The sequence below is a fragment of the Solanum verrucosum genome, unplaced genomic scaffold (genome assembly GCF_900185275.1).
Source record: "Solanum verrucosum unplaced genomic scaffold, falcon-dt-bn FXZP01000229.1, whole genome shotgun sequence".
In the NCBI taxonomy this organism is placed as follows: domain Eukaryota; kingdom Viridiplantae; phylum Streptophyta; class Magnoliopsida; order Solanales; family Solanaceae; genus Solanum; species Solanum verrucosum.
In genome coordinates, this window is record NW_026020011.1 from 3843109 (window position 1) to 3870986 (window position 27878).

Genomic DNA, 27878 nt, shown 5'->3' on the forward strand with positions numbered 1-27878 from the left:
CTGTTATCAAGTTCTGCTACTCCTGCTCGTAAGGTGATGTTTCGCTTGAAGAATCACTTTCAAATGTGGCGTTTGCGCTTGGCGATGAGGGAAGTGAACCTTTATGAGAAGATAAACCTGGAAAAAATAGTGGATCAGCATAACAGTCACTGATACTCAGTGTAGCATGGAGGTAAGAATATTTGATATTAGAGAAAATGGCTAAAAGAACGCCTATACTACAGACGGATTTGTAGTAACACACTTATACTTTCCGGGGTTCCTATGCCCCCGCTGGATATTTTTTTAAAGCATTTCTTTGACATTTATCAGGTGAGCTGAATAACAAACCAAAGCTTTGTTGTTCATTTCCACGAAGAAATCAGTTAAATCCTTTGGAATTTAATCTCGTGAATCACTATATTCTTCCATAATCGAGTTTCGGCTTGTGTCACGTTGGATAAATGCCAAAAAAAATGTTTTAAAAAAATATACAGGGGGTGTACTAGGTCCCCATAAAGTATGAGTGTGCTACTGCACATCCGGTCATAGTTTAGGCGTCATTTTAGCAATTTTACCTTGATATTATGTTTCTACTCATGAAAGACAGAAGGCCCAATATGCAAAAAGAGAACATTAGAATGTCAGAGATCCACCAACCTTTTCCTCCTATAGGACGGAACTTCTTTGTATGTCGTCTAATCAGCTTTTTGGCCTTTGTTATGGTTAGTTGTCTGGCAAAGGGAGAGAAATCAGCCTCACCTTCACTCCAGTCAGCGTGCAAGTCATCTTCTTCACCCCTCATTGTCCGAAGCACGAATGCCTTAGCCTTTTTACGCTGCGTATTAAAAAGGCCTTTCACTGAGGTGACAAATCCATCACCTGCACCATCAGCGGGACGCTTAGGCCAGGATAACGGGTCAGATTTTTCAGCTGAGCCACCATCACTATCACTGAGATTCAGATCAATATCGGGAACACCAGAAGGACCGGCTTCCTTGGCTTCCTTTTGGTTGTTTGCTTTAAACTTCTTGCCCTGTATTAAAATTAACAGACATAGGCACCGTAAGCTTTTAAAAAAACCATGAGGTAATCTAACAGTCTGAGATACTTATCACGGAAGAGGGGTGGTTGTAATGCAGCTACATGAATCAGAAGCTGAAAACATTGATTTAATATCGCCAATAATTAGGCAATGAGAAGTTAAAATAAATCCCTGGTTATTATAACCTGCATTCCTGTTACTGATTTAAGAACTCCCCAGATGATATGCTTCCTAACTCGTGAGAATAATCTCTGCAAGGTCCCAGTAAATTCAACACGATGGAATGTATCCATCAGCAGTCTCATATCACCCACAGCAAATCTCGATCCTTCATATGTAATTTGTAACTCAACCTAACCCATGCATAAATAAGAATGAGTTAGTTAAGGAACTGACAAATTTACAAAACAAACACATAATAAATTTTTTTGACTAACTTGACTAATCTTGATATTATGGAACTCTCTCATTCTTCGGGGCCTAGACTTTTTCTCGTCATGTGCCTTCCCCACCTTTTTCTCCTCATTAGAACGACCAGATTTAATTAATTTTGATTCCTTGGATTTGTTTCTGTTAGATTCATCTGGATGCTCAATATTTGCAAGGGACCCACTTTTTGAAGAAGAAACACTTGATGAGTGCATTTGCAGTACAAGTTCATTAGCAACAGATTCAGCAACATTTTCTTCCCAGTTTTTATCAAAGGAGGACGTCCGTCTAAGCTTAGGAGTCACAACACTAGCATTAGCTTTTGGATTCTTTGTTGCCTGCATATATTCAGCACACCAAATGTTGAAAAAGATATGCTCGAGAATTGTTTGGTTAGAGATTATGCAAGTATACTGAAGAACTTGCCCATGTCTGTAAAATAAACTTAAATAAAGAGGACACACGAAGCACAGTTCATTCCATCGTCTGCTTCCATTAGTTAGCAAGATGAATAAGCAAACAACAACCAACTTAAGGAATCAGAGACTCACCTGGGATAAATCGCCATAGGAGGAAGACTGAGAATCTTTAGTTAAATGGCTACTTGACACTGGTGCTTCCTGCACGGAAGAGCCTTTCTTTGCACGCTTGGCACCAGCAGTAGTTGAAACTTTCCATACTTCCTACAAACAAAAAGATGCTTTGAACATTATCTTTTCACATAATTGTAGCATCTCATGGGTAAAAACTCATTGCGTAATACAACTGATAAATGGGACCTGAGACACACCTGCCGCCTGTGGGAGTCTTGTTCCTCTTCTGGAAAAAAATATGCCCACATCATGCTGTACATTGACTCAGTAAGATGTATCTTTAAGGGGTAAATATCCACCTACACAAAGGAAAACTTTAAACAGGTTATAAGAGGAATTATCACAAAAGATGACAAAAGAACGCAAACAGGTTGATCTCGTACAACTGTCCTAATGCGAAGATATAATGAATAATTCAATGAGATAACTGTAAGTTCCTGACTGTGTGACATCTTCTCAAGAAAAGAAAAAACTTAAAAGGTTCAATATCTTTCTTAAAAAGAACCATTATTACCTGCAACAGTTCAATGGTAGAACTTCCTTCTTTTGGAGCCCCATGTTTGGCATCTACCCGGACCATCACTTTTCTGAGGCAATGACAGGTAAAAAAAAGTATGATCACAATGCAATGGAACAAGAAAAAACAACATCATGATTTCCAAGAACATTGCTAGGTAAGCTACCAGTCTATCCATTAGAAAATTTCTCAATTTTCATCTAATGATGCTTCTCTTTTTCCTTTTCAATAGGTATGCCTTATGTGGTTTCTCCCAAGTGATGACCAAAAAAAAAGGAAAGAATTTTATGCAATGCAAGCCGAATGGTTTTCAGCAGACATCGACATTAAGCCAAGTGTTGATTCTCTTAAGCCTGTCTTGACTTTGCCACACAAACTCAATAAATTAGACAGGAATCGAACACCAAGTTTAACTAGGTTTCAGATAATAAGGTATACAAAACTATTACAAGAGGACAGTTGTAATAATCAAGTATGTTCTGTTACTAATCAAATCATGTAGACAGACATAATAATGAGCAAGTACTTTGGCCAAAACTAATTGCCCAAATATGGAATAATTGAGTACTAAGACCAGATTTTGTTCAATTAAGTTCAAGATGATGGTTACAGGGCAAGAATTAAGTGGAAACGGATAAGCATAACAGATCAGGACATGATAGACGATTAAATTAAGGGCATGAGAGACTGTTCTGAGAACAAAATACGTTTCAGGTACTCGAGAAAGGCTGTATATGAGGGCATGTCCTGATGGCATATCATCTTCAATTCAGGAAAAGAACTAAAGTGATAAAATTTCATTAGACATACATACATGGCCAACAGAAAGACTCAATTAAGGCACCAACCAGCGAAAGGGAGAAAAGCACAAACAAGATACATAACTAATAATGCAAGAAGTAGAATAGAAATGAAATTAAACAAAAAGAGAAAGGATTACTTTCCCCATTCTGGAGGAGGATTCCATGCTGATAGAAGCATATCTGACTTGGCATTCGGCAGGCAGTTTCTCACAACAAAGCTCTTTATTGTGAACTTAACAATCCCAATATCTTTGTAATCCCGGTCAAAATCATATATCTGCATTGGGAAATGGCAAATAAAATGTTTTGATTCAAGTGATTCCATGAGAAAGAAACTACATGCAGTTCTGATAACTAAAAATATCAGAATTTAAGATTCCAAAACAGCTAAAAAGGATAACTAATCACTTTTTCCTGTTCAAATGCATCACCAAAATAAAGAGAGCTTCCTCCATAAAGAAATAGCAAGCGAATACGCTCACCTAAGCCCTGATCTTCTTAGCCGGTACTTTATTGTTCATCCAAGGGGTCGTTTGGTGTGAGGGATAAAAATAAATAATGATGGGATAAAATATTTGTATCTTGTTTGGTCATGTTTGGGGTAACTTATCCCACCATTTATATCATGGGATAAGTTATCCCATATGCATGGTGGGATAAGTTATCCCAGGATAACTAATCTTGGATAACTTGTTCCCAACCAAACAACCCCTAAGTGTCCTGGTCTGAACTTTGCTAACCTTTTCTCTACTAAGAACCCATAAGTTGGGTGTCTTTATTGGTAGGGAACAAAAGTTACATAGGAGGAGCATATATCTGGCCTCCTCAAAAATATTCGAGCACCAGAATGGAGAAAGAACCATTCTTTTACTTTTAACTGATAGCGAGTCTTGAACTTATATATATTCACTAGGCACTGAACTTCCATAGAGAACAAATGCCATGCAGTGGACTGAGGGCTCTCCTCTTTTGGACCTAGCAGCTTCAAAATCATGGAGGTGCAAAAGACCACCCAGAATGATTCTCTGCCTTGATTCGAAAAGATGGAACTTTGCTTACTTGAACCTTATTTCTGATGCAGTTGTCTAGGTCAAATAGTGTATTGGAATATATCCAGTTAAACATTGACTAGAACAGCTAAAAATGATTCGATCATGCTCTAGCAGTAGATCAAAAGCCTTAGACGATGAATTTCATCTGAACAAGGAACGATTTGTTTAGATTAACAATAGAATTCATAGTTCAGAATGTTCTCTTTGCCACAAGTTTTGCATCTCCAACTTGTGGATTAGTATGTAGTTTTTCAATATGTTTTGCCATTTGTTAGGGGGAAAGAGGGTTTTCACATTTTTCACAAAAAAAACATTTTTCAGAATAGAAGACCAACCTCAGCATGACGCAGAGTGCAAAACCCAAAGTTATGGAGTGCTTAACAGTACAATACCTGATTTGGGAAATTTCTAACTTCTAGTGCACTGTAGATTAGTGGTGCAGTTTAGACTACATTGATTATCTTATGTTTATTAAGTGGAAGCAGAAAGGATTTCCTGAAATAATACGAGAATACAAAGGATTAATTCACTGATTAACAGATACCAGACTTCCACGCCAGCAGTTTCTAGATATAATTCATTTTGTTGGAGAATTTCAGCATTCCCTGTCAGCTGACTAGTCGGACATAAAAGCCTACTGATGAAAGATATGCATATTTTTTAACTGGTATTACTTCAATAGAGAACCTCCATGGGAATTTCAGCCTAGCAAAGATAGAACCAAACACGATGAAATCAGATAGAGACTCACCATATCATTGATTTCAGCTTCACCAAATGATTTACCATCCACAAGCATACTCCAGACCACTTTATTAATTTGCAAAGAGATGCGCATAGCACAAGAAGGACTTTTGTTTTTTTCTTTCTCCATCAACCGTAGCTGTGCCGCCTTCTGTAAGGCCATTCTTAGAGAAGCAGATGAAACTTTTCTAGATTTTTTGGCATTTATCAGATCTTTCTTCAGTTTTTGCACCTGTAGACAGTCAACATAATAATCCTTCACTTTGATAGACCTCCTATTTAGTATTGTGATAAATCTGTACAACGACAAATGACCGCCTGCCTTTCAGCTAGTGTGACCCGTCTGTATTCAAAACAACCGATGATGCTAGTGACGACTCATGGTGAATCTACTAGAGACAAGGGACCAAACATGCAACTCATCATTACTAGGGTAAGTCCTCAAAGAATAAAGCTGCTAGGTTGAATACTGGGGTGCATTTCGAAAAAATGAATCTATAGCCAACCAGCCAATTGTTATTAGGATTCACATAAGTTGGCTGCATATGGGGTGTGCTTCAATATAAACTGAAAAGGAGTTACATTGTAAGGAAGAATAATGCATGAATTTGATTGTAAGAGAAAGAAATTTAGAAATTTAATATTAGAAAACTAGCCACTTAAGCTGGAAACCTAAAACTGCAACTTTGCATCTTAATCAAAATCTTAAATCAGTTTTAGTACTTTTTTTTTTATAAGGTCAAAGTTTATATACTTACTTTAAACCACTTCATATTTCAGTTAGTTATAGTTTTACCAATTATTATGTTCATATATTTGCTATTTGTCTTTATAGTTACCTTTTCTGCATTACATAGATATGCTTAATTTTTTTTCTTCACTGCATCTTTCATTACTAAAGCTCATGCTTAAATTTTCTTTTCGTTTAAAGCCCCAGCAGACGTTGGGAACTTTTCTATGCTTTTCGCCTTTGACAACACTGTTATTTCAGAATAAAAGTGGTAGGGGATTTGTATCACATTCATAAAGGTAAAGGGCTTCGGGAAGTTCCTGTCTTACCAATATGGACCTTCCACCACTAATAATCCAGAGATCACCTTCCTTTGCAGGGCCCATGTCCGCAGAAACATCAGTACAAAGAGATAATTTCCTAATATCATCCTGGATCAACTTCTGTGCTCGTGCTTTATGCTCAAGGTCCACTCTTGCTAATTCTACCTCTTCCACTCCATCAGGAACGACTTCATCAGCCTCCTCTTCTTCGTCTTCATCATCACCTTCTGAATATGACAAACTAACTTTTCGAGGCCTGAAGTAGCAATCTCAATTAACTTAGTGAAAACTTAATATAAAAATGAGGATTTGGAAGCAACTGACCTAAAATTCAAGTATTTAAAGGGTTCTAAGGAACAAAATAAGATAGATGCCACTCCCACATAAGCAAGTTAAAAACTATAAGATGTTCAGTAAAAATTAATGAGAAATTTTAATAGGTCTGTACTTTGGAGCCCGAGCAAGGAGAAGATTGGTCAGCACATCTATCATAACTTGAAATTGGCGAGACGTCATTGCTGCAGTTATGTTATGTGAATTAAATGACAGTTCCTTCAAGGGTTTCACCTGGATAGAACATTATCATAATTGAGAATCAAACAAAAGATAGTACAATTTGTGATCCCATAAAAAATTTCAGCAGGTTGTCACAGATTTAGAAACCATGCATACCTTCAACTGTGTTGTTCCGCTTTTATGTCTAGTGTAGCGGAAATACATATCACAAGGCATAAACACTCTTTCAAGTAATGCTCCAGTGCGTTTAACTTTAGGTGAGCTTCTACGAATTTTAGGGAGCCACTGCAGTCCAGCCCCTAGATCTACATCTGTTGGGGCAACATGTGCCTGTACCTGTTCTAACATCACAGACAACTCCATGCGATTCCATGTCATTTGTGGTTGAGACTCAGGAACTTGGACACCTCCTCCACCAAGAGCTTGCTCAATCACTTCACTACCAATGGAAATAACTGAATGGAATGAACGAGCCAAAACACGGCCGCTCACAGCAGCTAACAGAAATCTACCCTGTCAAGGAGCAAGGTTTGTGTAGCATTAGCTTAGATGAAATATCAAAGTATTGCGACAGATTACACATAGATCATCTTTAGACTTTCTTGTATCCGTAGGGCTACCAATGTCATGTATGTTGGATTACCGTAGGGCTACCAATGTCATGTATGTTGGATTAAAAATCTCCCTGAAAATGCTTACATAAGAACTCGGAATTGAACATGGAAAATTTGTAATGATACATTGATACTTATTCACAAGGCAATTTCTCAGTGTCTTCTAGCACACAATGCTAGCATAAATCAAACTTGGAAGTTGGAAGCACTTGGAAAAACAAGACACACACTTCCAGTAACTGTACCACACATTATCTCACATTCATAAATGATAAACCAACTATTCATCATTATGCAAGTGTTTTCTGCTATTTTCTTTATAAGCAGATATTGTTCCAGGATAAAAACTAAGAATGACTCTCTCAGTTTTACTGAAAGTTTGTCATGTATCGAGAGAGACATAGTTTCATGCTCGAACGCATTATAACAGAACATATCCAAATATATGCATGATATAATGCAAATATAAGCAGAAATATGCAACGGGATATTAAGCCAAATTCCATCAAAAAAGTTACTGTGAGTGCTGGAGGATATATCTGATAAGTTGTATATAAAGAAAACAAAAAGGTGCTTGGTTGTGAGGTAGTCCTGACTTGAAATCAAATTTTCCAACACATAGCCGTTGCAGCAGGGTAAGGAAACGAGAAGAGTATTAGATGACTTTTTTGTTTATAACCAAGAAATCCCTGAGGGTCAGTGGGGCACAGTTCACAACTCGGTGGTTGATGCGCCCACCCCTCTACCCTTTTCCTCTAACATACAAGGATTTTTCTGCAACAGGGTGCAACCCATGATGTGCTCTTAACCCACACATTGTGCTCTTACCACTAGACCAATTGGATGTTAATTTAGGCCTGATTAATTTTGATTTTACGATGAAAATTATATCAAGAACCAGTCAAGAGAAAGAAATCTGGCATTCAACAACAGAACCTAGTCGAACTAGTCTACATAATAAAACTACATAAAGAGTGGAATGTATACTTCCCACAAGAAAAAGTAGAAGTCTACAAACCAGATGTATCAACTATCCAAGTTTCTCTCTCAATGGTTCCCAAGACTCAAATTGCCATGTGGAAAAGGGGAAACACTACACTTATGAAAGTCATAATGAAGAAACTGGAAAAATCAATTAAAAGAACTGTATTTTGCGTTCAAAGAGGTTATGAGATGAGAAGTTGCTCTAGGAGAAGTTTTACATTCAAATGACAGCGCTCCATCACCACAGGCAAATACGGGAAGCATATCGTAGAGATAATGGAGAATGCTCACACTGAGGTTAAGAGATGCGATCTACAAAAAGTATTTTCTACCTCAATCCATTAAGCAGTCCTAGAGGAGTTCATTTTCTAAAAACTTCATGCAGCAAACCCCCAAGTCAAAAGAATAATCAATCAAGATTCAACATCATCCTGCGTTGCAGGGGAAGGGGAGAACATGAAAATAAAAATTGACAAGAAAAGAAAACGAAGCTCCATTGTAGAGGAGATAAATCTTAAATCTTAAGATTCTTTTTTGTTTTGGTAAGTACTAAAAGATTTTAATAAATTTATGCACTAAGTCAGTGCATCAGGAATAATTACAGATTGTTCAATGCCTATTGGGTCTAGCATTCCATCAACATCACGTTCAATAGCCAGATTGCCCCAAAAATTCTAACAAAAAATGCATCTCTGTCTAAGGTAGTGTATGTTTCTCTTTTTGCCTTAAAAAATTATGTTGTTTCTTTCGAGCAAGACAGTCCACCAAATGGCCTGAGATATGGTATTCCATTTTTAGATTTTTCTAACTAACCCGTCTGTTCCAACCTTGCAAGAGCTCAATAGTGTTGGCATGGTCCAACTCAAATCTTAGGATTCTTATAGTCAAACTGATGATGAAGGGTAGTATATAATAAAGTACAGAGTTTAATCTCTTTACATATATGTTGTGTTAAATAGAAATGGTGACGAGAAAGTCACAGATACAATGAGGGTGAGATTTTTTTTTGTTGTAGAAAAGGCAAGGTGTTTCATATTAAGAATCAACACCAAGAATGTGTTGTGATAACTGTACAGGAGGAGGACAAAAATACATCTAGCAAAAGTCCAGTCATGATTCTATCAACTCAAGAATTAATTCAGCATCATCTACATGTTCCATTCTAAACCAAAAACAAAAGAAAGCTATACAACTTGATTTCAACAAGGGTGAGAATTGAAAAGCAAAAAGTCTGATTTAGTTTCAGATCTGGGGGCTGATTACTTATGAAGATAAGCTTTGCATTCTAATTATACCCCAATCACAAACTAATTGATTTGGCTGCATCAATCCTCTATATGCATTACTAGATTTTTGGTTGGGTCATGGATAAGCAAAAAAAATGTTAACTAACTTGAAGGCATTTCTCCTTGTTTTTCCTGACCTAAATAGAACCGATGGTCTTAAACAGACTTATAAACTTGTGGTTCCTCCATTTTCCATCTCTTAATATGAATGAATGAATTAATCAACTAATGTCCTCTCTCTTCAGTTATAAAATCATCCAACAAATGGATCAGGCGACAGAGAAAGAAAATAAACAAATATTGATAATTAGCTATGAAGAATGATAAAATAAACTATAAAATTATGACCTGTTAGTCTTAAAATCAACATTTTCCCCAAGAATGAGTCTTTATTAACTTACATTTGCATCCTCAGAGTGAAGATTGAACTGTGGTTCAATGACATTCACCATAAAATGGCGAGTGCCCTCCCCCTCAGAGTCTTCAGAAATACCAAGCTTTTCTGGTAATAAAGCACAAAAAAGAACAAACCACAACTATAAGCATTTAGCAGCGAGGAGTTCAAGCAGTGCAAAATCCACCAAAAGATTCTCATGCACTTCTAAAAGACTATGTAAATGTTCATATTGATCACATGTACATGAAGCTATCCCCTGTTAGTGCAACAAACTGATTGCCAAAATGTGCCAGCAAGTAACCTGGATAAACCTAATACCTACAGTTACTAGAAAAAAGTTATTCCTCCTAGTCAGACTGTTAAATCAAATGAAATGCATAGCCTAACTTTACAGATACGCACTGCACCCTTCAGAATTGTGGTGCTATACTTCCATATTCCCCAAAGTAGAATACACATTCCATGTCCAAAGTACAAAGAATTCAAGTTTCAGTTAGAGCTTACCTGTAGAACTAGACTGAGGAGTGTCTGCTTTGATTGCATTTGATGGAGGTGGTTCTGATTGTGATTTTGATTGCCCTTCAGGTTCTGGGGGAGATTTATGGTTATCATCTTGACTCTTTGATGGCCCTGCATCTTGACTGGGAGGAGACCTCTGGTTATCATCTTCGCGTGATTCAGTGCTATTAATTACCTTACTCTCCTCCAGCAGCTTTCGTTGGGCGTATTGCCTAGAGGGAGATGGCTTTGAAGGTTCAAAGGCTTTAGATAATCCAGCTCCCCAGGACCGAACAGCATCTCTGATTTCAAGTGTCCACAAAATCTTAAGGCCATAGACAAAGATACGTTGACAATTATCTGCTATCACTACATTGTATCCATCATCATCACTTGGGTCAGATCTTGTTTTCTCATCACCTCCACTCCCATTGTCGACCTCAGACCTAACGCAAGTCGTCTCAATATTTCTTCTACCAGCTTCTTGCCATGCCAATAACCTTTCTGGGTCAGCCTTTGGGGATTGCCTTCTGATGGTGAAGTACTCGGATGATAAAAGGAAACCATCATCTTGATGTCTGTCCATGCTGCCACTCCTACTGCTAGGTTTATCATTAGTAGACATATCCAAAACCACAGATTGTGTATCTTTTTTAGCCATTTGAACTACTTTTGCAACACTGATGCTATCATCTCTGCTGATAAATGCTTTTGGAATGTGAAGGTCAATTCCTTGGTACACAAGATCAAGAGGATCACGTACACTCTCAAATGTAAATTTTTGTTTTCCCCGGCCTAAATAAATTTCAAATTTGAACTTTGTCACTGTAATTGTCAGCCCCTTCGCTGGGTCATCATCATATAAAGGCACATGCTTTATACATGTTGGTGTCGAATCAACTCTAAACATAAATTCAGTCATTACTCTGTCCAATGACAGATTGCCAGATCTAGGAACTCTTGGAACTCCAAAACGGGGCCATCTTGAAAAGGTCCGCAATTTGTGAGGAGGAATGAAGTTTAAGTTCCAAAATTTGATTAGCCATGCCAAATCATGAGGACCAACCTGTATTGTTGGGGAATTGACTGACCCGTTATCTTGCTTGAGAGCACCAGAGGCAGTACCGCTTGAGACACCTTGACTATCCGCAGAAGGTAATTCTGACTGACTATCATGGGAGGGAAGAGAGGGCCTAAGCAAAAGATTCCACCGTAGGGACAGAGACGTTGATCTAAAGGGATCAAAAACTTTTTCACGAGGCACACCTTCATTTGGAAGAGCAAATAAATAATGGTTTAGAGGATTTCCAGAATCACAACCCCATTCCATTAACACTTCAACACTAAAGGCCGGGGCATCTAGGAAAGTGCAAGAAAGGCCAGTTGGATGTTTTAAGTTGGCGTTCTTCGACAAGTTATCCAAACTGCTTAATAGAATCTTGAAGTCCTTCGCGAAAGCATAAATACGACCATCTGCCTGCTGGATTTCCATATACCCAGTTGCTACCTGAAGCTTATTGGATTTTTCATAAGGATCAGCAGTGGAAAGAACATTGACTTGAGTCTCACCAAAATGTAAGGTGGAGTTCCCATGAATGTAGCTTCTCATTTCATCCCACCATGGCAAGCTCTTCTCCTTTTTAGGTACTGGGGGATCCGGAGTTGGATTTCTGATGCTCAAATGGGCCCTACGAAGGGCCACAGTAAAAGCATAGCTGAGATCAGTAAAAGCAGGTTCAAAACCAACACCATATGAAATTTCTGCTTTCTGAAAATGTAAGGGCAAATCCAAATATGTTTTCATTGGTGGAGTTGTCCCGGTGAGTGATCGAAGCAGATGGACCTTCCTCCATCTCCCAATGAACACATTTTGCTGCATTTGGGGCTGAAAGGGTGTTGCCTGCAATTTATATTGACCAAACAAGGTTCACCACTATTTCAGAGCACATCAACAGATTTCCACACAATCAAAAGGCATTGATGAATAAACCTTTTGAAAAAACTGATAAATAAACTTCTCAAGAGAAAAAAAATGAGAAAAAGTAAGACATCTTCTGCTTTAGGCTTATCCAATTCCAAGGTGCAAAGATAAACATACAGTTAAAAGATAAACATACAGTTAAATGATAAACATACAGTTAAATTTCACCTAGTAGAATCTTAGTAACAGCTTATGAAATCTTTGCTACGGAATATGGATATCATTAGCGTACTGATGGAACTTAGCAAAAAGAGTTAAGCATAGGCATGACTCAGATGTTTGTTGAGCATTAAGTGAACTAAATCACTGATAGAGTGAAAATAAAAGCAGCACTACTCGTCTTTGTTGCCTTAACACAACAGAAAGTGAAATTAACAAGACAAAGGCAACCCATAGGACTGCATCATAATGAAAAAATTGTTTTGATTTATTCCTTACAGTGATATAACGTTGTAGAACTAATATCAAAGCTGATAGCTATGCCATGATAATTTAATTGGGAACTTTACTCATCTGTCACAATTATCATTTCAAGTCATATCGGTCATACTAATATTTCCAGTACTTGAGCAAGTAAAACTGTGCTTTGATTGGCAAATTTAAAACAACGGAACTTGTATGTGCACTACTTACATCTTGATTCTAGTCTCTTCAATATTTTAGAATGATAAAATGATAGCAGTTGCAACAAATTTGGGGGATCTAATTGAAAACTATTAGATGGAGAATCTCCTACTGTCTACATTATGAGAAGAAGCAATTTCATTTTCACAGCATACAGAGAAAATGAAGTATATAAGTATCGCAGGATATCCAGAAACAAAATCGAGCAGACAGCAGATGCAGGAAAAGTTATTTGCCTTTCCATGACCATATACTTTCAGAAAAAGCCATAAATGGTTGGAGGTCTGAGGAGGATGAAAAAAAAAAGGAACTAAAGATCGCACCTGCTGAGCCATTATAATACGGCCTTCACAGCGGCCTGAATTAGCAGCAAATAGCGGACATGTGTAGTTTCTTATCAGAACAGCAAGAGAACCTGTACGCAAGTTGATGTTAGAACCATATAATCGTGAAAATGGGATGCTATGTGCACGGCATACTGGATCGAGCTTTTGCAGAATCTCTATCATCCCTGCATCACCTCCTTCAATTTTTGTCACGCTTACATCTAATTCAGTAGCAGAAATTGAAAAAAGAGAAGTTCTTGCAGTGCTAAGCTTGAAACCCGCTTGAAATCCTTCATTACAGGCCCCAGATCCTTCTGCCTGAACAAGCTTCTGGCATGCTTGGTAATATGACCTGAATGACTGCTTGTAGATCTTCTCTCGCAGTTGCTGAATGGCTTTAGTATCCTCTACATCAATATCTTCTCCACTAATATTGATCTTTCCATCATCAAGAGGATCATTTCCTTCAGCAGCACTTCCACATTTTCCTCCTTTCGAAATAAGTTCATCAAGAAAGTTTAATCTGACAGCTGATTCACTAGCCCCATTCTTCCATAGCTGATAATGTTCATCAAGCCATCCCTGTAGTGGTTCTTCTTCAATATCAGCTATGAGCTTCTTTATGCAGAGTCTGACTCGACCAAGTTTTGTTGAACTAGGCTTTTTAGCTTTTGGTTTCTCTTCCTTATTGGGAAACATAAGTTTAGTCTTTGCAGCAGTTATGAGCTTCAAAGCTCGAATCATATCCTCAACAGAATCATCAATTGCACGCAACTGCAACCTGTATGCCAGGCATATATGAACATCAAGAGCTTGAATTACCCAATCCCATGTTGTGCCATTCTCAGTTTTTTCGTTAGCTGCACTGCTAGAGGGTTTGGGAATACGAGAGATTTGCATCCTGCTGCTTCTGAATATTCTTGCATCATTGAACTTGAGCATGATCCCTTCAAGAAGCATACCTATCTGAGCATTTTCTGAAAAGATACACTGCACCTGAACGTACAGCTCAACACCATCTCCAACTTCAGCAGATATATTAAGCACTTCCACATCAACAGCGAAAACCGATTCTCTTTTCTTGTGCTGTTTCTCCAGCTGTTGTGATTCCTTGGAGTCTTCGCTCTGTTCGTTATCTTTAAGATCTCCTTCTTTAGCAGGATCCTGAAGCTTCTGATTGTGCACGAGCAACTTCAATTGCAAACCCAGCTCAACCAATGCTATATGCGCATCAGGCTCCCATCTCACTGATATATCGGTAGCACTAAAGAGAGAGCACATCGCAATCTCTTTGAGGCCACCAGATCGTTTCACAAACTTTGTATTCTGCATATCAAGCAATGTAACTTTAGTTCCAAGGTTTCTGTCTTGTAAATGTTCTTGATAGATAGATTTGGCTCTTCCAAGCTCCACTTGTGTTGATTGTTTCTCCTTGTTCATACAAAATTTGAGGTGGGAAATATCAAGGGACACAGAATACTTCACTTTTTCTAGCTCATCTGACGCTGTTGATATTATATTTGCGGTACGGGATATACCATCAGCTGAAACACTAATCACAATACGACCACCCTGAGATCCATAGTTGACCCGTTTCGGGTCAGGAACAACAGCATTTTCCAAGCCCACCTCTCCACTTATATTTAAAGAGCACTGTTGTAGATTGAATTTTATTACTTGAATCCCTTTTCCTGATGGCTTGGATGATTTTGATCCCTGGGTAGTTGTTTTCTTACCAGAAACAGAAAAACTCTTCAGGAAACGCTTGAAAGAGAAAGCAGCTGATATCAGGGATGCGAGGCGCTTATAGGTCAAGTATATACTCATGCGAGTAAAATCAACAGAGAGAACTTTTTTACAGTTAAGTCCGTCTTCAGGTGAATCCAGATCTTTCCTGCCTAAGTCAAGACTGACTTTTGCTATATGAATTAGTGAAGTGTTTATTTCAATCCTATACAGATCCTTTAAGCATTCTTGATGCTCGTCAGACATGTTTAGGTTGAATTCAACAATTTCCACTTGCACTGCTGCATCTGCACTTGATGAATTGTTGGCAAAGACATGTAATGACTGAGAACAACCCTGTTTACAGATGAACGGACTATGTATCATTTTTTTATAACAAAAGACGATGCATCATAATTAAGATTTTAAGCAGAAGAATAATGCGTCTACTATGAAAAGTAATTTAACAGATACCGGCCGACATGCTAATTATCCATGCTAATAGTGATGTAAACTTTTATGTTGAGTACTTTGCATAGAAGGAGAAACTAACTGAAGTTGAAGGCAACATGGTCTTGATTACAAGGGAAGGCAAAGAAACTCGGTTCATGCAAAAGCTTACCAACTCCGTGGGTGCTTTGTAGCTGAGAAGATGCAAATTATAGGAAAGAGTTCAAGACCAGTATCATTACCATGATGATGCAACTACCATCTTAACCCACAAAATTTCAGCAGATCTGTATTTGGATATATAAGCATTGCATAGTATATTCTGGCTAAATCATCCAAACAGCTAATGTAAATTTGTGCAAAAAGCCAGAGTCAATTTTTTTCTCTTTGAGCTAGAATCACTAAATGTTTTCTGTGTGAAGTGAAAACATAAAAATATTGAGAAGGAATAAAGAGAAGAATTTCAAGTCAGGAACAACATTTCAACAAGAGTCAAAGATGTGTATATGCTACAGAAGTCTTACATGACACAATGGCAAGCCATTCAGATCATAGACCATTATAGTCAATTCAGGGGCCGAAATAGTGGAGGTCCATATAATGGCTTTATGATCAGATGACCTTGATTTTTCACGAGCAGAACTTTCTTCTTTGAGTACCATCTTCTTTTTCTTTGAAGCATTAAGGCGCAGCCAAGGATTTAATCTAGTAATTATGAGGTTGCACCGGGTACCTCCCAGCTTAACACCAATTTCACATCTGATCGGTGAAGCAGGCTGAAAACAAAATGTTATGAACGATCAAATTACAGGAGAAGAAATTGACTTAGAATTACAGAAATAATGAATGCCAAAGGGGAAGCATGAAAATGATGATATAGCAAAAGGAGAACATGTCAAGGATAGGACATTAGTTTAACTTATACCCATGAGTCCTTATAAATGGTGCTGGTAGAAGAGCACAGATGTAGAGGTGAACCCTTAACAAGTACAACATATGTTATAGCAGCAACATGTAAAACCATGCAAACATTTCAACTCATCATAAAGAAAATGGATTATGTATAGCAACTTAAACTACAGGAATATTTAGGAAAAGAGACCCTACCCAACTCCTACAGACCTTGCAGAACTGCCAGCTAATCAACGCGATTAGATACAAGAATGATTTTTTGGAAGTTAGCCACTAACTAACAAAGGTTAGAGAACACGTGAAAAGGACCCCCTCTTAACCACGAAATAACAAAGGTTAGAGAACACGTGAAAAAGACCCCTTCCCTAGGCATAATTTTTTTCATCGTGCATGGTATTTTGGGGAAGGCAATATCTAATCATCTTAATCACCATATCAAATTTTGAGGACTTCACTGAGGTATAGTACCCCCAAGTTTGTCTTCTCAACAGTGAAAGAAGAAACTTGACCACGTGGCACGATGTTAACTGTAAAGCAGTTAGACAAAAATAAGAAAGCTAAGAAAATAGTGCCACTAAAAGAAAGCATTTTACCTCAACTGGAATATAAATCGAAGCGATGATTTCAAGTTTTGATAACTCGAGGATTGATGTGCCGGCATCTTTAAGTAGCTACAGAATAGTAAAGAATCAATATTTAGATTAATACTGGGAAATAGAAATTTTATAGTGCAGAAGAGTTTAAGGGAATTAACCATGAGAACATACATGAATCTCACTGATATCCAACTGAACATGAAGTTGTGTGTTTTCTCCAACATCTTCAATCGATTGAGTTTTTGAGCCTTTTAGTTGGATGCCCGTAATGCTATTCTCAACCATAAAACCCTCTACTCGGTGCACAAACTTCACATCCACTTTGGGTAAAGTGAAGCTAAGCTATCAAACAAAATACAGTAAGTATATCAATCAAATGCATGCACCACAAACTACATGTGTGTTAATACATAACAAGCGCTGGTATGCAGTATGTCAATCATGTATTATTTACCAAGCATTGCATGAGATGATACCTAATTCACAAGTCACTTCTATTTTAACTGCTTGATAAAAGCTGTTACCTAACTGCATCTGTTTTTCCTGATAGGTACTCTGCCAACCTATGTTGCTCAGACTCTTCAAAAATGCCGACAGGCGCTTGTCAGATCCTTCCAAAATTGTGCACTTTTGAAGGATCTGACACGGGTGGGGCAACATTTTTGGAGAACCCGAGCAACATAGCTGCCAACTGCACTCAGATCATGATTTCCATTTAAATTTTTAACGGTGGGCAATTATCAAATTTCTTCAAGTAATGGGAAAAAAAGCAAGCTTAAAGTGCCTGACAATGAATTCATTGCCTGAAAAATTAAAGAGAGAAATTACAGATATAGCAAACCAGTTCTTCTACAAGTACAGGAGAAAGAACTAGTCAATGAAGGAGTTAGTTTTAACTGGATAGGAAAATGCAGATCAAAATTTTCAGTCAAAATGCTTGAGATTGAGGGTTTATCTGAATATGTTGAATCCAATTAATTGGCACATGTTCCACACATACTGGAGTATTTGAAGAACACTACTGTAAATTAGGGCCTACTAAATGATAGATTACATTTACAATTTATGTGTTCTAGTCTAGTACTACTTGTGATTGTCTGGAAGAACAATTCAACAGCATAATCCTCATGCTATTGAACCTCAATTTTCCAGTTTGTTCTTATTGCATTTTTCCCAGTGATAATCAACTGTATCACACCATTCCTTAAGAACCTTGCCTTACAGTAAATTGATTTCCATGCTGCAGTGCATACAACAAAACATGCGTACTTAGACTCTAGAAATCCACATTGAAGATTGTGGAATCCTTTCCCTCCCAAAATAACAAGCTTGTAAAACATGATCTCCATATGAACAATCCTTTTCAATGTTCATGTCACTTACATGTATCTGTTACCACAACTGAGATTTTTGCTTGAATAGTAAGACCAAAGGCCATTTCTTTGCACTAGGCAGGTTATACTCTTCAACATTAAACTCTTCTACTTATCAATCTTAAGTGTTCCTTAATAGTTGATAAAATCTGAGAATTCCTCTCTTGAAATCCTTCACGCCCTATTCTCCTCTTCAGAAATATTACTCTTGCTACAACACATTGCATCTCCCATCTTCATGTCATTCCCGATTTCAGCTCTCGAAACTCTATTTAAGATCCCTCCCCTGCCCTACTGATTCATTAGCCTCCAAAGCCCACTCCATGTAACCTCCTAGGCTTATAAACATAGTGGAAAGAGAAACTTCCCTTATTCACGTTTCTGATCTTCAATTTTCTCTCATCCCATAAATCCGGAAGCTCAAACGCGTGGTAGGGATCACCTTCATAGCTCATGCACCGTGTAGATATTGCCTCTGTTAAGTCCCACATAAGTCGAGGGAATGAGGGGCAGGTGTTAGAGTTGTCCCATATCACTTTGTGGGATGAGAATTTGGCTTCTTACATGATCTTGGCAATCCTCACCTCATGAGAGTTTTTGGGGTTGAGTTAGGCAGAGTATCCATTTTTTAACAAGCACTAAAACCTTTTTTTTGTTTCCCACCCGGTGTCCAGTACCCACATTGGAGCCCGACTAAATCCGGATTTGCGCCGGGAAGGCAGTATCCATTTTTTAACAAGCTCTAAAACTTAGTTAAGCACAACTGCACAAGTTGTACATTTCATCTTAGCTTATTTGACGCTTTAGCATAGACACCAAACTGCTTAAGAGGATGAAATATATAGTAGAACACGCCAGCAAAGATGAGAATAAGGAAATAACTGACCTTTTCTGGAAACATAGAAGCATATTTTTCTCTCATAACTGCCAATGCTGCTGGTTTTTTCTCTGTTTTTTCAGCAGTACCAGATTCATTAATCGGCTTTACAGCTACGTGTGCAGTATCAGCACCTTTCTTTTTAAGAAGCAGCTCCTCATTCAGATTAACAGAAATTTCACCATTTCTGATATCCACATTCCTAACAACAGTTCCTGCTTCCCTAAATAGAAAGAAACAGCAAAGAGAAGTAATGAGGCACAGTTGACATCAGACTAAAAGATCAAAAGGTTTCTCTAAGATCAGATTACATGACTATAGATAGAAAGGCCTATGATGGGTAACTACCATGTTAAGTTTGGAGAGAGATGGAACCGGTTATTTAAATGTGTGAACATTTGAATAAGTCACAGCTAAAAATAGTATTCTTTTTCCTTTTCTCTTTTTTTTGGTGTGTGTGTGTGTGTGTGTTGGGGGGGGGGGGGGGGGGGGCGTAGCAGGAACACTCTTATTCACAAAAGGCAATGATTTAAATCAAGCACGTGCCTACCATATGAAGCAAAAGAAAAAGAATAGTAGCAAATAGGTCTATCGGGTGATATACTTCCCGTCTAATCTAACAATGAGAATCGAGAAGATCTAATTAAGTTGATTGTTTTTATGCCCCAAAATTTCATCATTTCAAAAAGCTGGCTGTTTAAATAACTGGTGAACTTTTCATCTAGCAAAGTCACTTTCAAGCACAGTGTGCATGATATAGCAACTCTAGCTCAAACCTGTTTATGATAAAGTAAGGTGATTTTATTCACAATAACAGCACCAGGAAAGCTTTATTTTTATCGAGCACCAAGAAACTCTAGTCCAAATATTTACATCCCCACAGTTGTGTATTTGATTGATTTCAGATCTCTACTATCGTTTCAATTCCAATGAGTTGTGGAACTTCGATCTTACTACCTTCCTTTTTTGTTTCTTGATTGACAAAGCTGCCATCCTATTTTTCCTGTGCTTGGGGTTTTAAAGTATCCTTTTCCTATCAAGATATAGGTGGTACATCCTTACAAACAACAAATTAGGTTCTCCACAATGAAATTTGTCTCTAACCTTTAAGATTTATCAAAGAACTTTTGGGGTTTTGCTAAATCAGCCCCTTTTGGCATATCCATGGTTTCCATCGAACAAGAAGACGTGATCGAAGAAAGTTCCTTCCTGCTCAACCTCTGTAAGCTCAATTTGTTCTTTCATTCTCAATCTTAATGCAGTTAGATATGGAAAGGGAGCTGTAAAACTACTACCTCTACATAAATTGCATGTAGAATGGCTGCTTTCTTAATATATAACCTGGGACCACTCATTCCTTACATAAGAATAAGCTTCTGTAGGTTCAATTGGACAAATGACTTGCTTTAGATGGGAAACCAAACAAAGCTCTAGTTTAGCTATTTGCCACTTGTGTACAGCATATTGAAATTCACCATTACTCTTTAACATAAGACATCTTATGTTGTTAGGGAGGAGAACTATTTTCCATCTTTTGGAAATTTAGTTGTAGGAGATGCTTGAAGGCTCTACTTCCAAAGCGAACCAAACCATTTTGGTTTACATTTTTATACTTATAAGTTATAATGTATAAAAAGCAAGAATATGTAGAAGTAGTTGAGCCAAATGATTATCCTGGAATAGGATTCTCGTGGTTTAAAACATCAAAGGTAATGAGATGGACTGAGCTGTTAAAATGTCATAACAAGAACTAATTGAGATGGCCGGCCCGCAGCAAAGGGTGTTCAAAGTATTCAGAAAGTTGCATGTTTGATCCTTCTTAAAAAATAAAAAATAATGGCATGGACAGTATGGTATGATACTCTGAAAGCTTATTTTCTGATTTAATCCAACCAGAAAGTATATGCCAACAAAGTCTGTCTCACAATGTACAGGCTAAAAGAGAAGTAACTACGATTGGAATGACCAGCGGAGAGGTGCTATAAATTGTCACTTACTGAATATGCTAAGCTACATAAATGATTTTTTTCAAACAATGAAACAATTGAAAAGGTATACCTATCATGGCCAAACTCACACAAGAGAGAAACTTCCTCACAACTGAAAGGAGCAGAGGTCTTTTCCGTCACGGTTTGTATTGCATGGTTGGCAGGGAAAGATCCATTGTGCATTGATGATTGACCAGAACTGGTTTGTGATTCGCATAATTGAACAAGAATAGAAACAATGCGAAACTTCACAAACAAGGTTGGGTCTGGTCCACTATCTTTAGATATATCAAGTGTCATTTCTTTAACTTCCAAACCAGCTTTTGGTGTCTACAAAATTTAAAGAGTGAACCAACATGCATAAGAAACAAAAAACATGAGTGGGGAAAATACTACCAAAATAAACAAGCAGAACATAAGCATAAAGAAAGGGAAAATTAAAGTACATATACATCAGCACCAATAAGGAATATACTTTGTCAAAATGGATGTCCCATTAAGAACAACTTTATATAGCTATCACTGCATCGAGTTACTACACAAAGGCTACAGCCCATTGCAGGACGGAAACTACTTTCGTACAATTCCGTCACTTTATGGGTAATGAATTTCCATGCACATAAAGCATTAAAAATATTCCCCAATACCTTAACTAATGAAGTACTCCAAATTGTCCTACACCAATTTCCAAGCACAAAAAACAAAGTAATTAAATTCCTCAATACCACTAACTAATGAAGTACTCCAAATTATCCTCTTCTTGGTACTGCTTCTTAATAATCTGTACATAAAAGTATAGGAAGAGTCTAAAATTTTATTTCAATGTCCCATATATAATTTTGACAAAAGAAAACAAGAACACATTTTTTCTTTTGACAGGTAAGATAATTGAATTAGAAGCATTCAAGGGGAACCCATGTACACCGGAGTACACCAATAAACCAAAATAGAATATCCAAACGTCAAAGTACCTGGCCCCCAAATAACTCAGAATAGTGATTACAGCTAATGAACCCCTTAAGACAATACACTCAGCTCATTGACGTTCTCATCATTTTCATGTCTTGACATACTAACATTGTTGATCACACCAACTCCAAGCATTTTTGGCTCTATTTCTTGTTTTTTGTCTGTTCCTTTTTGTTCTTGCCTGCACTCTTAAAGCTACTTCCTTGCAAGCTCTTCTCAGTTTGCACCGACTGAATATTTACCTTTATTTCATATAGTCCCACGATATCCCCAAAAATTGTCTAAAATTGTAAAATGCTGCCCTTCTGAAACTGGTCTGGCTACACCCTCATGTTAAAGTATAGAACACGTCAACATGCTAAAATGGAACTCATATAAATTCTTAAATATTAGCCACAAGTTGCAGATTACTTTATTCAGGTTAATATTAGTAGGATATCTAGTTTCACATTTATTGTCACATCTGTTAACACAAAAATTTACTATCTTCCCATCAGCCAATTATATACTTCAACTGATTTCTTTTGTTTTTTCTAAATAACGGTGTTGTCTGGGCAAGCTTACGCACACTCGACTGTTCCATCGGATACCTTCTATTTCCCACCACCACAGATATTGGGTAATTCAGTCATTTAAGCTTAGACAAATGGAAAAAAAGTAGCCTAGTTTTTGTCTCTGTTGGGATTTGAACCTTGATCTCCAAGGTATACTCAATTGATTTCTTGTATTCATTACAATTTGAATCCTACTATGTATAAATTCAACAGATAGGAGTAGTACACACTACAAGCAAAAGCAATTGCTATCCTTGCTTTGTTACTACCTCTCACACATAAAGAAAAAATCTCAGTGAATAGAAAGATTATTCAAATTTGTAATAAGTATTTTCAGCATGCACAATTACAAACAGTCATAAATTTGACAAAAAGATAAATGTAAAAGCAACATCCATTGGAGTTTTGGGTGCAACAGTATGGTGGAAGAAAATGCAAGTAAAACAATTAAACTCCCAGAAGATCAAGTGTGATGACTGGAACCAGACTTACCTTTACAGCCGTCTCAGTTATAGAAACCGACAAGAACTTGGCTATATTAGCTATAATCATCCACTTCCCTCTACCTAATTTCCGAGATTTACGAGATCTTGTTCTCTTTGAGCTTGTTTTCTTTGTGCTTTTACTTGAAGCCCTCGTTACAACTTTTAGTCCACATATTAACAGATGTAGTTTAGGATCCCTGGAAATCAAACCAGCCCCATTCTTAACCAAGGACTGTCGAATACTGAGTCTGACTTCGCTGATGGATATGCTCTCAACAGCACCCTGAAAATTATCAGTTATCGTGATGAGAATAATGATTTTAAGTAATCTATGACTCAGGATTAAATAGAATATCTTGCAAGGATTGTTGCCTTGACAAGTAAATAATCACAAACTTGCAACTCAAGGCCAAAACAGTTATACAAGGTTAAGAATTCCCTTTAGTGTAGGACAGTAGCCAAATCACTGTGCACTTGGTGCAAGAACCATCCCAAGTACTGGAATAACATACCATACCACAACATCAATTTCTACTTTTGGAACTCAAGATATGATACAAAAATGGCTAAGGTGATCTTTAAAATTCTGGATACCCAATTTTTTCTAATAAATGGACATGCTTGCTAACAAGGACCCTGTTCCAGTCAGGTCATATCCTGGAACTCACAAGATCTGCTGCCAAAAATGCTAAAGTGATCTTCACGGTCTTAGTTGATTTAAAACTTAAAAGCTTCCTGTCATGGACAAAGCTCGTCAAGTGTACAGCACTCTAAGCAATGGATAGTACTCCAGAAAATGTATGCACACACCAAAATAGTGTGAGAAAAGCAATCTCTGTTTACACATTATTTAAGGACTGCTGCTACTGAAGTACATTCTTTGTTTCTTACAGGCAATGATATATATATATGTGTATGTATGTATGTAAATATCTGATCAGCAACATTCCCAATTATAGATACCTTAATAAAAATACATGAAGAATATCTCTACACAAATCAACGCAAAAGAAAAAATAGGTGAAGTTCTAATGACAAATTATCAACAGACAACCCAATACTTGGAGATTACTAGGCACTCTGTTCTCCTTCTTCCATTTGTTAATCATTACAGAAGCAAAAGAAACATACAGAATCACAACAAGAGTAATATCACCATTTTAGAAAACAGTCACCCGTAGCTCACAAACCACTTCGAATGAAGAATCCAAATTTTCCAAAGGCACTGGAAATAGCCAATACTAATGATTCGTTCAAATGAGAAGGTCTTGCCCACAACAATCCAACTCAAGCTATGATAAAGAATCATCTCTAGAGCTTTGAAAGAGTAGAAAGATATATAATTCTTTCTTCTTTTCCAGTAAATTTGTGGGCACCTGCTATATTTTGTAGAGAATTATATTTTTGTCAAGTTGCCAAGGAACTACGGTCTACATGTATGAGCCACTGAAAACTCCAAACTGGATCCTACTTAACACTGCTCTTCTGTCGTTACTATCTAGATCGTCCCCATACTCTCTTTCTTTTACTCCAAGAATCACACCATTAAATTCTATTTATATCATGAAAACTTAAAACATTAAGTCCTAAATGTAAGATTAGATATGTTGTAAATTTTATAGCAGTCTTAGTCAGGATATTACCCTAAGGTGAAAACTAAAATCAGTAATTATTCTGTCAAGGCTAAATCAAATCACTTCTAATTACATATTATCTACTCTTCTAACCAACTTCTTAAGAAGTACATCACCCAGAAAGGTGGACAACAAGCAGTATGTAGTTGGAAATCTATGCATGAAGTCAACATAGTCAGCTAAAAGAATAAATATAAACAAAAAACAAAATATAGATTTGGTTGAGTTAAAAACCATTCAGTCAAACAAAGACAACTGAAATCACTACCATAATATATAGATCAAGCTGAAAAAGAAAAAAGGGAAGAAGATAAAAGAAACAACGGACCTTGTTGAACTTCACCGTCACGTCTCTCAAGCAATTACATCCTCCAACACGGAATGAAACGGAGGCTTTCATGACCCGGCTTAAAATCCATTTGAACAACCTGGAAGAAAATCTGAGCAAGAAATGCATAAAGAACGCAGACTAAAAATAATTTAATGAATGTAAAAGGAAAAAGATATTGAAGAAAAGAAAAACGAGATTCACGGATTCAAGATTGACCAAAATGGGACACGCGAATGTTTTAGCTAACAATATTTATTTGGATAGAACTAGACTGCTTGATGCTGACAATAAAAAGAATGGAAATCTTCTGCAATCACTACTAAGACTCAATATTTTGCACCAAAAAGAAGCATACGACAAGAATATCATCAAAACATCAATCTAACCCAATTAAGTTAAGCCTTACATTCTTTAAAATGAATATAGAGAAGAGAAATGTGAATGGATTGCAACAACTGTATCCTATCTGCTACATGTACTAGTGTTTGATATGTTTCTAGAGTGCCATTAGCACAACCACCAAAGTTCAAATATTCAACTAATGGATTATAGAGTACTATAAGTTATAGTAGTATATTTTTATATTACAAATATATTTTGCAATTATCTAGGTTCAGTGATAAAGACGCGTGGGTGATGAATTCAAGAATGTGGCCTAGTGGAGAATGAAGTGGGAGGTTCTAATGTTCAAATTCCATCAAACGCAAGAAATACTAGACGATTTCTTCCCATATCCCTAAGTCTTAGTGGGCAGAATTACCTCGTACTTGTGAAAGTGGGAGGGTGGGATAGTCAAGATTCATGTAAGCTGGCCCAAACACTACCTAAATAATAAAAACACTTGGAAAGTGTGGATAGATAAGGCCATTAGGAGTGAGCCGGATAGAGGATGGGGCCATACTACTGGGCTGCACCAGCTAACTCAAATGACTGAATGAGATCTCTGGTTATCAAAGATATATTTTTATAATATATGAGAAATCCTAGTCAAGCAAAAACTATTTGATAGAGTCGCATAAATTGGAAATCTGAGCACATTGATAAGGCATAATACATAAACGTGCCCTTTAACTTGGCTTCCGCCGGCATTTGTATAAAATTGAACAACTAGACACATGTGTCCTACGTGACATCCTACATAGCATTCTACATGCCAATTTATGTCCTACTGGGCGTCTTGCGTGTATTATGCCACTTAGGATACATGTGTCTAGTTGTTCAATTTTATATAAGTTTATGTGTCTACTAAGTGTCATCCGAATCCAAGTTAAAAGATCATATTTATGTATTATGCCTATTGATAAGTATTATACCCAATGTAATCACGCAAGTGCTGTCTAACAAGGGTGGAGTATACATATTTATACCCTGTCTTCTTAGAGAAGTTGTTTCAAATAGACAGTCTACTCAAGTAAAGCGAGAAAAAAATAAAGCAAACATAGTCACATAGTCGAAGCTGAAAATTTAATTTGATAGACAAAACCAACGAATTGCAAAATAGTTGAAATGCATTTGACTTACTTGATTAAACTCCATAGTATAGCCGATACAATAAAGAAACCGCACATATACTTAGCCAAAGAAGCAGCCATGGCGGATCGAATCAAATTGATATCTTATCTCACTGATAAATCATTGTTCAAAGCAGAAAAATCAATCCATATACACTATTTTTCTGCATTCCGTCTTCATTTTGACGAAAAAAAGATAGAAACTTTGAGGAAAAAAAATTACGAAAGGAATTGGAGTTGGAAATTGAAGAAGAAGAATAGGGAGAAATTGACAGAGAAGCGAAGTAGAAGGAGGATGAGAAAAGGTCAATGGGAGTGATTATAGGAGAAGGACGTAAAAGGAACTGTGTTCGATCCGCCATATTTGCATACACAAAATAGAGACGAGCCTTTTCACTTTTCTACGTTTATAATTTTGGCTTAAACACATACTAACGGTGTGTTGGGTGTGATGGAAAATATTTTCCCGAAAAATAAGTAAGTTTTAAATTTATTTATTTTTATATTCAATATGTAACTAAAACATATTATTATAGAAATATTTGTGAGTTTTTCTCATCTATTTTAATATTTATGGATAGATTTATTTAATATTTTTATTGTTGATAAAAGTGATAAGTATCCCGTAAAGCTTGTTAAGGTGCGCATAAGCTATCTAAACAATAGGATTGTTTTTTAAAAAGAAAATAATCAAGACAAATATTACTTCCTCCGTTTCAAAAAGAGTGGTCTAATTTGACTTGACAAGGAGTTTAAGAAAATAAAGAATATTTTTGAATCTTGTGGTCCTAAATTAAAGTTACGTCAAATGTACAAAATTGCCCTTTAATCTTGTGGTTTTAAACATGTCACGTGGAAAGTTGAAAGTACTATCTCCGTCCCATTTTATATGTCACATTTTTACTTTGCACTTGCATTAAGAAATAATGTAATTTTACCCTTCTACCCTTATTTAATATTTTCTTAAGTCAACTTTATTAATAAATGACAAGATTAATTAACTATTCTATCAAGGGCAAAATAGGTAAAATA

At 36.9% G+C, this 27878-nt stretch overlaps 1 protein-coding gene across 2 annotated transcripts; it reads right to left on the reverse strand.

Moving 5' to 3' along the window:
* Positions 1-27233, reverse strand: LOC125819971 (protein SABRE-like). Of its 2 annotated transcripts, XM_049499379.1 has the most exons (23): positions 26857-27233; positions 25333-25444; positions 23378-23653; positions 21433-21692; positions 19384-19597; positions 17296-17466; positions 17122-17199; positions 16141-16392; positions 13439-15523; positions 10517-12410; positions 10017-10117; positions 6888-7244; positions 6664-6782; positions 6222-6471; positions 5170-5394; positions 3504-3643; positions 2561-2633; positions 2244-2345; positions 2005-2136; positions 1462-1791; positions 1210-1377; positions 640-1015; positions 1-117 (listed from the first exon to the last, which is right to left on the reverse strand). In XM_049499379.1, exons 1-23 carry the CDS (start codon positions 26925-26927, stop codon positions 17-19), a joined length of 7887 nt encoding a protein of 2628 aa, XP_049355336.1. In that variant the 5' UTR covers positions 26928-27233; the 3' UTR covers positions 1-16. The 2 variants fall into 2 exon arrangements, with proteins under 2 accessions (XP_049355336.1, XP_049355337.1); XM_049499380.1 differs by lacking the exons at positions 21433-21692; positions 23378-23653; positions 25333-25444; positions 26857-27233 and having other exon boundaries at positions 17296-17461; positions 19384-19551.
* Between the last annotated feature and the right edge of the window lie 645 nt (positions 27234-27878).

Coding starts and splice junctions, on each gene's coding strand:
- LOC125819971 (XM_049499379.1), bottom strand. CDS start 26,927: ATGGCTGCTTCTTTGGCTAAGTATATGTGCGGTTTCTTTATTGTATCG. Junction 12,411..13,438: donor GTATTATAATGGCTCAGCAG/GTGCGATCTTTA, acceptor TATAAATTGCAG/GCAACACCCTTTCAGCCCCA. Junction 1,016..1,209: donor AATCAGTAACAGGAATGCAG/GTTATAATAACC, acceptor ATTTTAATACAG/GGCAAGAAGTTTAAAGCAAA.